This window comes from Chlamydotis macqueenii, chromosome 18 (genome assembly GCF_036417535.1).
Source record: "Chlamydotis macqueenii isolate bChlMac1 chromosome 18, bChlMac1.mat, whole genome shotgun sequence".
In the NCBI taxonomy this organism is placed as follows: Eukaryota; Metazoa; Chordata; class Aves; order Otidiformes; family Otididae; genus Chlamydotis; species Chlamydotis macqueenii.
In genome coordinates, this window is record NC_141573.1 from 9,302,581 (window position 1) to 9,315,419 (window position 12,839).

A 12,839-nucleotide genomic window follows, 5' to 3' on the forward strand; every position below is an offset into this window, starting at 1 on the left:
TTGGTACAGCAGCATTAACCAAAAGACACACCAAACCAGCTGCATCCTCGCTAAAAATAATCCCAAGCACAAAATACAGCTCGGAAATCCTGGACACAATAAACGAAGACCACGCGGCAAAGCGAAGTGTCCGGCACCGCCAGGCAACAGTCAGGACAGGGGATCCAGACTGGAGTGGGAATTCCCTTCCCTCCACACACGGTCCAGGGCATGAGCATCTCAGCGCACCGGCACAGATGCTCCGCTGCTGGTTTGCTCCGACAGTGAACGATGCCACCGCGGCGGGTCAGGCCACAAATCACAGTGACAGCTCTGCAGCAATGTTTTACAACGGGTCAGATCAGCACAGAGCACAAAGTCCAAACTGGGTTCATTCCACTGTGCCAGCTGTGCCAGACCATGCCGGGCACCCGCCCTGTCCCAGGGTGTACGAGGGTAGGATGCGCACCGAGGGTATGCAGAAAGCCTGAACCAGACTTTCTCCTGGACTTTGCACTTGCTCTTTAATTCCCCAAAAAAACATTTCTCACTATGAGATGCACGGGAGGCCTCAAATCTGCATGGAGTGCGCAACTGGGGGATGCCCTGGGATGTCCTCCAAGGCGAGCGGGAGGATGCTGCCCGCCATCACGGCAAGCAGGAGCTGTGCTCCCTGTTACCCCCCCGCTATGGAGTTGTGCAAGCACTGGAAAGTCCTGGGTTGGTGGGGAAACATTTCACCTCACTCACCCAAACCCATACCAAGGCAGGGTTTGCAGAGCTCAGGCATGCGGGAAGTAAAATCCCACACACAAACCGCTCCACGCCTCAAAGGAGAGCGGTCCACACCGGAGCTGCGGAGTGATCTCCGGCTCCAGAGCTGTCGAGATCAGCTTTTAAAGATGCACCTTGGGCAGGCAGCACAAACCAGAACTTCACCTTCCAGCCCCTAAATCCTACAAGTTTGTCACAAGAGGCACCGGAGACCTCCCAGTATGGCAGCGGGAAGCCGCACAGCTCAAATAACTGCTTACATCCACCCTGCCCTCACGCTCATCCATCTGGTTTTGCTCTGCTAAAACAGCGACCTAGCTCTATTTATTTTTTCTTTATACATGGAGAATGAGTCAGATTTATCTGCCGGGAACGCAGGCAGCCCAGAGCACATCGCTGCCCCGGCTGCAGGATGCTGGGGCTACGAGACACGGAGCCGCAGCAGAATCAGGACGAAGCTGCGCTAACTCAGCATCCAACACACCACACTTAGACTGAGCCCAACGTGATGCAGACCCCCCAAAAAAATCCTCTGATCAAAGCCTCTGAGCAGGGAGCCAGCGCCGGTTAGAGGCTGCACCAAGACCCCCGCGCCAGGAGGGAGCTCGGGGCGCAGCGCGTGCTCTCGCTTTGATCACTATCAGCATCACGAAGATGCCGGCAGCGTGCCGGGAGCCGGGCGGCAGCGGCCCCGTGGGCGGCCTCGGAAGGATGAGGCTTCATGATTTCTTTTCTGAGAAGTACACCGAGACGCCCTCCTCCCAAGAGCAGCTCCTTCCTGACCTCAGTGGTTGACATTTCCCCTCTGCCACTCTTCATAGAGGGCAACTGTCAAGTCGGAAAAAAAAAGAAAAAAAAAAAAAAAAGAAGAAATAAAGCAGAAATACCGCATGCCCAAGCTGCCTTCGCCCACGGCACTTGGGCTGGGCATCGGCTCCTGGTGCCGTCAGAAGTGACACGGTTGGAGGGGTGAAAAGCAGATATCTCCGTTTCCTCCCTCCCCCAGACCCGCTCCCACAATTTCCACTACGCCCGCACCACAGGAAGGTGGTTTTCTCCACGGGACTGCCCAGAGGAAGGGCCGACTCGCAGCGGTTCGTAAGCAGCGGGGTTGGAGGTGCCCAAAGGACAAGGGACAGCAGAGCCCCGCAGTCACAGCATCCTCTTGGGACGCATCCTGCGCCGCGCAGGAGTCCACACTGAGGCTCCCATTTCCAAACAGCTGCTCAGAGCCCCCTGAGCGGGCACAGCGGCAGCTACCAGGGCCGGAGCCACCCTGGCGCTTCCCACCCAGCCTGGGCAGGGATTCCAGCAAGAAAACCCACCACAAGCCTGGAGAAATCTGCTCAAAGGTTAAAATTTGCAAGGTTTAGCAACCAGTGCATCTCAGTTCTGCACTCAGAGCTGCAAGTATTTCAGGCATCGCATTTTCCTACTTGGTGACTAAGCTGGAGCATCCCCACACCAGACTTCTGCCCATTCCCCGTGAGGGTATGTAGATAACTGCAGCGGAGCAGGATCTGAAGCTTCCCTTTGTTGGAGCTGAGCAAACTGAACTCCCTAGGCATCCCTAGGAGACTGAAGACTCCTCTTCTTCTCTGGTTCACCAGTGGTCTTCATCCATCCTCCCTCACCATCCTCCTTCATCCCTCTGACCCATGGCAGAGACGCTACAGCTCCTTCCCATCCCTGGGACCTTTCAAGCCGGGGGCTGCCCCACAGCCTCCCCAGCAGCTCCCCATCCCCTGCCATCCTCACACCTCTGACTCCCCAGCACAGCATGCCCGGCACCACCAGCAGCCAGACCCAAGCCCAGCACTTTCCTTCACCAAAAGCTCCCCATTTCACTGCTCACCAGTAAGGAAAACAATATTTTTCTTCCTTTAGGATGCTCTGATTTGACTATCATCTCTCTCCAGGAACACGGAGAAACACAGCTCTCTGAAGGGGGTCCCCACGAGGAAAGGAAGGTTGTCTTTCCTAGCACTTTTCTAACAGGGTTTTTTGAGAGTCATAGACAATTAACTTTAATTTGGTTCCTCCAATAAATGCTGCACTTCAGGAAAGATTTTCTGTTTTGACCCCAGAGCTGACCATAGGTTCACCCAGGGTATAAATCTGCGATGGCCCAAGCACTCGCGCTTCTCCTCTTTGCCGACTTCACAGACCTCAGCTATTCAGTCACTTACGTAGCGGGAGAGGACGCATCGGAAGCGATTACCCACCTGCTCTGGAGCAACCTCCTGTAAAATTATCATGTGAAAATAAAGCATTAAGTAATTTTCAAATGAACAAATCCCTAAGCAAGGTCTCAGCCCAAGAAGCTGCGACATGGCGCATGTTATTTTGGTGTACGGAAATGGTAAAAAGGAGGGGAAAGCAAATAAATGGGAAATAGAAGTGATGTAAGAAGTTAGAAACGAGAAAGGGGAAGGCTACTGCAGAGTTCAGAAGATGAGGGAGGGATTCATTGAGTATAAGAGGAACAGAGCCCTGCCATAAATAACAGCCTGGATCTGACACAGGATGGCAATAATTAAACTGCTGCTTGCAACGTGGGGAAGGCAGAAGAATGCGAAAACATTTTTACTCCATTTCTGAAAAGAAATAGGATGCACTGTTAAGGGGTGCAGGTATATCTGTGCATTACGTTCTGTTTTCCCTAAATCATGTGCATCACTGCCATAACTAACCGCTCCCTGCAAAGGGGTAGGATGTGAAACAGCAGCTCTGCAGAGCAAACATCAAAAGTCAGCAGGACTGGACAGCCCGCATGAGGAGCGCTGAAGGTGATGGCCAAGCAGTGCTGGCCCCAGATAATCTCCAGCAGCGGTACCCCGGGGCCAGGGCTCAGCGGAGCTGTGAACGTCGCATCCACCGACGACCGCGGAAACGGGGTTCACTGGTCAAGCCAAAGATTTTTGGCAGCAGCACAAGTGCTTTTGATGAAAGGGAACTTTTCGATGTGTAAAATGCCTGAGATTCTCCCAGGAATGCCAAGTCATCCTGCCAAACCCCACAAAAGCCACATGAAGAGGACTGGAAGCCAGCAGGCGACAGGGGAAAAATCATTAGAGATGAGGAATCACTAGGCAGCACAGCTGCTGCCAACAGAGACCACCCCACCCAACCCCTGCCCTGTAGTCTTGTCTTTGCTAATAAGCTGGAAAAGTTATGAAGTTGGTTTTTAAAGGCTGCCTTAACACAAACACCAGCGCTGAGGGGCTGGGATTAGAGAAGGGCAGAGTCTGTGAGTGACACAGGAATTGATTAATTATAATTACAGGAAGAGGTGCGTTACGCGGCGCACAATGAGTTGCTTGGCAAGATGGACTCCTTCGGACACGCACCGTAACGGCGCCAAACGCGAGGTCGCGCTTCCAGGAACCAGGAATGTAGGTCACGCTGCAGGGCCTGTTTCCCAGAACGTGGGGAGACCCAAAGGACCCAGGAGTCCTGGTCACAGCTGCGTGAACCAAGACCCGGGGTGATGCCACAGCACAGGGAGCTGGTATCGCTCCGGTGGGTGCGAGGAAGCGGGCATGGCCAGAGGGATGACTCCAGTATTTGGCAGCAGGGAAGATTACGTTTGCACCCCTTTCTGAACTTATAGGTAAACGGAAAAGCAGAAGAGGTTGAAAGAACTGCACAGACGAAAGGAAATCTGAATTTGACAGCTCCTCAAAATAATTTCATGTCTTTCATCCGTAAGAGGATTTGGGAGTGATTAATTGCAGCCTACAAGTGCGAGTATGAGGAAGACAGGTCAAAATGACATTCAGAAATTACTGCTTCCCTCTCATCACCACAATCCCAAATCCCTTCGCAATCCTCTGAACACGGATGAGGTCTTTACAGCCACCACATTATCTGATGTAGGTTTAAATAAAGCCGGCAGCAATATCTCCACACTTGCATCTGACAATGCAGCAGAGATTACACCCATGGGTCCTGAGGACTATACGCATGAAAGCAAGGCAAGGCTGGCTGATTACACAAAGGAGCCTTTCCTCATGGTGAGTGAAGACTCCTCCTCTTTTCAGCTCATGCACGGACAACTGGCAAGATGCACGGCTCCTCTGCTGAGCTTTACCTACGTAAGACCTAACGTGACTTGTTCAGCATCTTGGTACATCTTCTCATGGCAACGAGAATCAGGAAGATTCACTAAGGTGGATCCCATCTCCAACTTTCAACACTGGAAGGTAAAAAAGGTCTCCAAGACTCCAGTAGCCCCTCTTACCCACTCTCTTACCCAGGTGCCCATGTAGGTCAGCAGATCATGCAGAAACAGAAAAACAGAAGAGTCTGAACCCATCAAGGCTGCCAGGTATCAGGCTTGCAGCCAATACGCTCATGGTTAACAGGTCACCTACCAGCCCATCTGCTGGAGACCGCATCTCTGCTAAGCCCGTGCAGACATCTTTCCAGTGCGTGGTAGATCCTGTCCTCCGTGCACGTGGTGTGCTGCATTTTAATTCATCTCCTAAAGAGAGAGAAGGAAGAAAGTTAGTACACTGGCCCCTTAGTCAAGTGCGAGGAAGAGAGCACTGCAATACTTCTACTGCAGCACAGACAAAATGCTCCTGGTGCCATTCCCCCTCCTCACTGCCTCCTGTCACCCTTTTCAACCCTGAAGCCAACGATGTGCCATGCCCCGGTCCGCCAGCTGTCACCTTCCCACCACGGCAAAGCCAAGGAGATGGACACATCCCCAACCTGATCACGAGAGGCTGCGGGGCCGAGACGCCCTGAGCTGCGGCAGGCAGATCTGCCTTTTCACAAATTCCATCTGCGGGACAGATCAAGTCTCGCTTACGTGTTTGTGACAAGGAGGTAATCTTGGGTTAGCCTCCAACAAAGATAACACCGCAAGAGATTACAGCTGCAGCACCTTGCAACGGGGTCAACAGCCCAGGTTGGAAGGAATCTCAAAAGATCATCCAGTCCAACCCGGGAAAAGCGATGGCAGAGCCCAAGCTCCTACTCCTTGCGTTAGGCACAGATCGTCCTTGGTGGCAACGGTCACAAACCCACTCCCAAGCGCCAGCTCTGTACCAGACAGGAAAGCCTCCAGCACCCTCACCTTGCCGCCACACAGCCACCATGAGGAAAAGGTCCACGTGCCCGTGTGGCAACGCAGGAAAACACATAGGGGACGTCAGCCCCAACATCCGAGGACATTGTGAAACTGCGGATTGCGTGCCTGGCTGCAGCCTTTTCACAACGCAGCCCCATGCACCTCACCTCTGCTCCGCGGCCCAGGGCGCAAACCCAAACCTTGCACTGGCAGAGACTGTGCCCAGTGGGGGGAAGATTGTATCCCACTCAATTCATACCCATCTGTCTGGGACACCACGAAAATAAGAGCAACTTGCCCAGAAGGTTTACTCCTCAGATCTGTCCCAACCGTGAGCAAAGAGGTTTCTGGGCAGACATTTCCTCCCCCCTTGCAGTGCCAGCCCTGGCATCCAGAGGGACCCTGGGGCAGGCGCCTCCCCCCTTCCCCATAGCCAGGAGAAGGGTTCATCCTACAGATGATGCCTCTCAGTTAGACGCAACACAAATGCACAAAGTAACACAGGAAGAAGAAATAAAACCTGCCAGTACTACAAAAAAAAACCCCGAAGGAGGCCTCTGCCTTCACCCCAGCCAGCACATTTCTGTACGTATGCCACATGCTCATGCAGTTCTCAGCGCTACCCCAAAATTCTCAGTTCTTTGCTTATTTGGTCAAAGTCTGATGCTCAGTACTCAGTGGTGGCTGTACCCATCACAGCTCCTCACCTCCACCCCGGCGAGAAGAAAAGCCGCTGTGGTCTCGGCAGAGGCTCCACCCAGTCCCCCCTGCTTGACGCTCTCAGCACGGCCACCTCCACCCGCACAAAATTCCCAGGAATTCCCCCAAAAGGGCTCAGTAAAGCTGTGCCCAGCTGCTGGCGCTCCCCGAGAGCTCCAGCCCCACAACTTGGTCTTTCCTACACTGGAGAGCAGCCATCAATGGCTTCAAACAGGTGAAAGCAAACCCACAATGAGGAACCACTGACCTGCCAAACGCAAGCTCTCTCCTTTATCCCAAAGAGCCTCATGGGCTCCTGCCTGCTCTTGTGTCCCGCTGCCACAGCCTGTCGTGATGGTCTTCACCAAAAGTTTTACCCATCCACAGTGGGTGCGCGAGGAACACCCAAGGAACGCTCTACCACGGAGCCGGGGACTGAATGAGTGGGGAATCTGCACATCAGCACCTTAGTCATGACTTGTGGCAAGAGGAAAGCAGTGACTAAGAGCGCAGCATGACTCATTAGCACCCTTTACAACACCCAGCTCACAAAAATACTCCTCCCCGCACGTCAGTTTCTCTTAGAGCACAGCTCGGTCCTCAGAGGGGAACACACACCTCACCGCACGCTGCGAGCGAGCCCCGCACCAGCCCGGCCATCCCGTCCAGGTGCCTCTCAGGGATTTAAGGACAAAATATGACAAATATATTAGCATAACTTTCAAACCACAAAACACAGTATTTGGTTTTTTGTCTTTTTTTTTTTTCCTGGTATGCTATGGACCACACATGAATCTAAACCTCTTCTCCCAAGGTGCTTACGGAAGCATCTTCTGTGGGAGAGGACTCAGCTTGTCCACCACAACTGCACAGAAACTTTTCAACCACTTCCACTGTTTATTCCCCAAACTCTCCCTTCCTTCCCACCCACGCTGAGCAAAACGACAAGGCAGGGGACAGTTCTGGAGGACGTCATCAGACTTTCCAAGGAGCTCTGTTAAGCATCTCAAGAACAGTAAGAATTACGTGCTGAGGTCAAGGTTTTTAATCAATGCTTTGCAATGGTTTATGAGGGTGTTGAGCAACTCTGTGGAAAAAAAAAAAAAATCTATCCCTTCATCATCTCCCTCCAGCTGGACTCCCAAGTAGCAGAGCTGCCAAACGAAGAGTTGACAAAACAGCGAGGTGGAAGGTATTCGGAGCAGGTGGAAGGGATGGCGCAGTCACTGTGCTGTGAACTGTCTGCTGTCACGTTTCACAACACAACCAGAGCACACGCTGTGAGCGGTCATGCCCCAGCGCCCTTTGGGGACATCCTCGTCACTAAGGCTGGCTCTGTGCGTTTCCAAGCAGAGCAACATGTTGCAAAAGACATGGATTCCCCTGCCTTCTCCTCAGGTGTCAAGCACACTTTCAATAGAGCGCACAACCACCACCCAGGGAAGAAAGAAGGCTTTTGATGGACCAATTGAGAGAAAACAGCAGGGAGGATAACAAGAGACCTTCCCACATCGGATTGTCACAAATCTCCTGACAGCAGCTCTGCAGGCAATGCAAGACGGTGCCCATACATCTGTTCAGCCCCAACACGAAGCACCTAGAGATATTGTTCCTAGGAGGCAGGAGCGGAGAGGACACCACAGCAGTTGGCAACGACTGAGTATCACCCTTGGACAAGGCATGAACTTCCCCTCTTCAGAAGAGGAGTGGAGTGGATGAGAACATGGAAAAGTGTGGCCAGATCAACTGCCCTGCCCAGTCTCAGCAAGAGCTGAGCAAAGCAAGCAGAAGGGCTTTATCCCACCACACCTTGCTCATGCATCCGACCCCAGCCCTACAAAATCAGGCTATGGGACTTCAAGCCCTGGATGTTCTCTGAGATTGGTTTCCCCTTCTCCAGTAACTTTGCACCTTAAGAGCAGCCTCCAAACAGCATGCAAACCATACAGTCACCATTTAAGAGCCAGAGAAGTCAATGTCTGGAAATTTTAAGCCATTTTTCTGCTGTTCCACAGTGACTTGTGGCACAGCTGGGAGCAGAAGGCAAACCTCCAGCTCCCCAGGCATGTTCTTGACCTCCATGCCATCCTCCTGCCACCTGTGGTATCAGCACAGTCAGAAAGGACTGGACTTTTTGCCAGAAGACAGCTAGATCACACCTCGATAGAGTCCCCGTCGCCTCACACCGCTCCAGTCCAACGTAGCTGACCAACCAAGATAAACATCTACCATCGCACATCCCAAGAAACATCTTCCTCTCTGTCTCACCCACGCAGGACAGCCGCCCGTCATCAGCGGGGTGGCATCTGCAGACCGCCCCGACGGGGGTGGCAAGAGGAACTGACAGAGACCGAGAGGGGAACCGGGAACCAAAACCGCGTCGATCCAGGCACAGGGAGGCTTGCAAACAGCTCCAGGACAAGGCAGGCAGAAAGCAAAACTTGCTCTCATTAAAGTTACATCATGCCGGCAATGTTACGGCGTTCTCGGACACAACCGCGACAACATTTAAGCCCTCTGGTTTTAAGAATCCCACGTCCTGAGAGACATCAATTTGCCTCAAGGTTTTGCCCTGTTTTTGACAAATGGGCAACAATTAGCAACGTCATGGGCATGGGGTAAAGTTGAACCTACCCCCTCAGAAGGTCTGATTGCCCAAAAGGCACCTGATCATCTTCTAACAAAAAAAAAAAATTACTAAAGTGAGTGAGAAAAGGCATAGCACACCAAAGTTCAGTTTGGAAAGTATCTTAAAAGTATTTGTACAATTGTCCCAGCACCCTGCACGGATGTAAGATCTTTGGAGAATTTCTATCTGAGATTGGTGATAATAAGTCTTCTTCTGATTAGAAGTCTTCATTCATCTCTGTTTGTCAGAGTTAAAAAGGTGGACAGATAAATTACAATTTTTCTGTTAAGTGACATCAAGTAGGTAAACATTTATCCCTTGGTGGAAAGGTGGAATTTGCTGATCGTTGTTTTTAGATTTTCATTGTCTCTTTGAGGCACAAGGTTTGCAAAAATCCCAAAGTTTTCAAAAACTATGAAAAACACCACCAACAAAAAGAATATATTTTCCTGCTGGGCTGTGAAGCCTGAGGCCATGGGGAGCCCTCAGGGTGTCACAGCTCCGTGACAGGGGCTTTCCACTCAGCTGGGACAGACTGTGGTTCCCCCACTTGTCATCACCTCCCTGAGATCTTTCCCTTTCACAGTTTTTCTCAAGCCCAGGATGATGCTGCCCCACGAGCCAGGTGGAGGAGATGACTGAGGCCGTTAGCAGTTCCCACATGGTCGGGGCAGGGCATGTGAGGAGACAAATCAGGGGTCACACAGGCTTTTCTGCAAGTAGAAGCACTTTTCTTACAGTAAGGTGCACACCAGTCCTAACTCAAATGACTTCTTTGATTTCCTCCTGTAGTGATGGGAGTCCAGCGAAAGATCTCAAAGAGCAGGTCCAAAGCTGTTGGTCGATAAAGTAGGGAATTAGACCACTCCTTGCCAGGATGTACTCCTTGCCACCTCCAATCCAAGAATCAACCAGTAGGACAAATCCCTGCCCACTCACCCCACGCAGCTCCAGCACGATGCCCCAGGGAGGCACCACCCCAGCCAGCATCCTGCCCTGCTCTGACCTACCCCCCGAGAGAGGAAACCCAGGCAGCTATGCAATAAACTGAGATTTCCCCTTCCATGGCAGCAAATCCCAGCAGCAGCTCCCCAAGACGCCTGCGAGCAGGAAAGGACCTGGAAAGTCCTCTGCCTTCCCAGAGGGGATCCAGCAGCAGGGAAGCAAGGCACCAGAGAGAGCTCAGGGTACCTTCACAGCAGGATAAACGCCCTTTCCTGCTCTGATTGTTCTGAGGCTGCTGGCTGAGCATCCCAGGCAGGAAACTGGAGAGGAAAAACGAGCCCCTTCATCCACGGGATCAGCTCGTAAACACGCTGCCCAGGTTTACTGGCAATCGCAATGGGTGGAAGGACGCGGACCGCCTCGCAGAGTTGCTCAGCATGCAGCTCACCGCTGCAGTAGGGCTTAGGGCACCAGAGAGAAAAAGGCACGAAGTTTGATGAGACCAAAGAAAAAGGAGCTTGGGCTGATGCTGCAAGAGAAGGAAAATCACTTGACTGGGGATTAAAGCAATTGGATTCTAACCAGAGCTTTTTTCAGGGCAAGATCCTCATACAAGCACCTCGGCAAGGTCATCATCTCCCTCAAGCTGCACCTCAGCTTTCTGCCTCTTCCATTTCATCCTCAAAATGGGCAGTGGGCAGCATGGGAGCTCTGGAAGATGCATCCCATTTCAGTGGAGGAGCTGAATACGTGGCTGTGCCGTGCAACGGAGCAAGCGCACGCGTGGTACCTGCTCCTCCAATGAAAATGTCAGGTTTTCTTAGATTACAGAAGAAATCTTGGTTTTAACTATCCTTAGTTCGCAAGATTTTACTGCCTTACTGCCTCCTCTACACCCCGTACGAGAGCCAAAGATAGAAACTCAGAGCCGAGAGATGGAGCAGCTGGAGGAAGTCTTTGTAGAAATCGGGGCAACAAGAGGAGGAACTTGCAAGTCTTAAGATTCAAACCTCAGCCTTCGTGTGTTTACTACTCAAGTAAGTGCTCTGCAAAGAGCAGGGAGATGAAGGTGATAAGATGTTCTCAAACCACACAAAGGCAGCATATCAAAAGATCCAGGAGGTGGCTGGTTTGACAAACATCCTTTCAGGGCGCTCACAAAGGAGTGCACACCATTCGCACACCCCGCCACCGCACGACTTCCTTATAGGGCCGCGGGTTCCTGTCCCGCTGAGCAAGGGTGGAAGTCGCTCTTATCCCAAGGAGTAAGAGCACGCTGAGACACGACAGGGACCACGGACCTTCGCTCCTTGGACTGTCAAACCTCACCTCCAAGGAGCCTCCATTCCCTGAAGCAACAGAGAAACAGGCAGCAGAGGAGTGACATGAAGAATCTTTCCCAAAAACCATCTGGCAAAACTCAGACCAAGCCCTTACCAAATCTTGGCCATGGAAGAACTGACCAAAACCAACCACTGATGAGGCCACGAGGGCAAACGCAGGAGAAATCTATTTAGGTGCTAGCACCCAAATCTCAGCAAATCCTCCCGTACATCTACCCACCCACCCAGGCCGTTTTGGCTTGCTGAGCTCTTCACCATTACTGCTGCCAGGCAGTGGTGTGGGCTTGAGAGCTGAGGATAGGGCTGAAAAGCACGTGCCAAGGAGAAGTTATCCAGACAGAAAGGTGCTGAGTGGTGCACTCGTAATAAAGACATCAAGACCAGGGTGGTTTTTCAGAAGACCAAAACCACCAAAAAGTCAATAGGGCATTGGTTTGAACAAGCAACACCAGAAAGCATTTGGCCTCTTGGACACACAGGGTGTCTCGTGGTCCAGCAATCGTATCAATGTGCAAAACTACCACCAGGAATGAGCAGCCCTGCTAATCACTTGCAAATTCCATGTTTGAGGTGTCCAGCTACAGGGATGCATCTCTGCTGGGATGGATGGGATGATCTGCTGGGAGAATCCATCAGCATCTGAAGCAACCCATTTCTTGAACTGCTCTGGAAGGAAGTTTTCTACAGCAATTAGCCCCCTACTCTGGGATGGCTGGAGCAGCACAAGTAGAAAGTCTTAATGTAATAGATGAGCAACAAGCCATTATATGAACCAGTAACCTTAAAATTTCTGTGGGATTTGCACGTAATGCGGGATTCTGAGCAAACTGCAGTATTTGGAAGTAAAATGGGAGAGGTTTAGACAGTTATTTCATCTTAAAGTGAAAGATAAATCTTACGGCATAAGACGAAAACCTGCTTCTGGAATAATAATGACATCTTACAGGGTAAGCATGCTAAGGGATATTACTCCAGTGCAGGAATGGCGCAGGACACCCCCACCATGCTAACAGCAGGAAATGAGGATTTAACTACTTAGTGGCAAACGCTTTCTCAGGAAGAAGAGAGGTACCAGCCTGGTGGCTCCTTTGCGATGAAGATCTTCAGTCACAGCAGCACTATGGGACTGGAGAGCAGAAGGGTAATGTTGTTGTCTTGCTGAAGTGCAAAGGCTCATTTACACCAGAAAACGTGAGAAATGGAAAGCTTACTAAGACGTAGAGAGCGCTCCTTGTTCTCACTGCGCCTGAGAACCGGGCTGAATGAGAGACTCCCACCACAGAGCAGGGAAAGCACCTAACGTGCAAAAAGCGGTTTCGGAGTCCTTTTAATATCAAACTGCACCTACAGAAAGTAACACAAAAGAGGCAAAGCGGCACCCAGGTTTTAC

General features: G+C 51.6%; 1 protein-coding gene across 4 annotated transcripts in view; it reads right to left on the reverse strand.

Moving 5' to 3' along the window:
* The window catches only part of PIK3R5 (phosphoinositide-3-kinase regulatory subunit 5), a 59,128-nt gene that overhangs the window by 21,564 nt on the left and 24,725 nt on the right, over positions 1-12,839 (reverse strand). For 3 of the 4 annotated variants that reach the window (XM_086762488.1, XM_086762485.1, XM_086762487.1), the window contains exon 2: positions 5,130-5,239. In XM_086762488.1, the coding sequence (XP_086618614.1) occupies positions 5,130-5,226 (97 nt within the window). In that variant the 5' untranslated portion in view covers positions 5,227-5,239. Of the gene's footprint in view, positions 1-5,129; positions 5,240-6,800; positions 6,936-12,839 lie in introns of those variants that run through there. The other variant, XM_086762486.1, reaches the window with a different exon arrangement.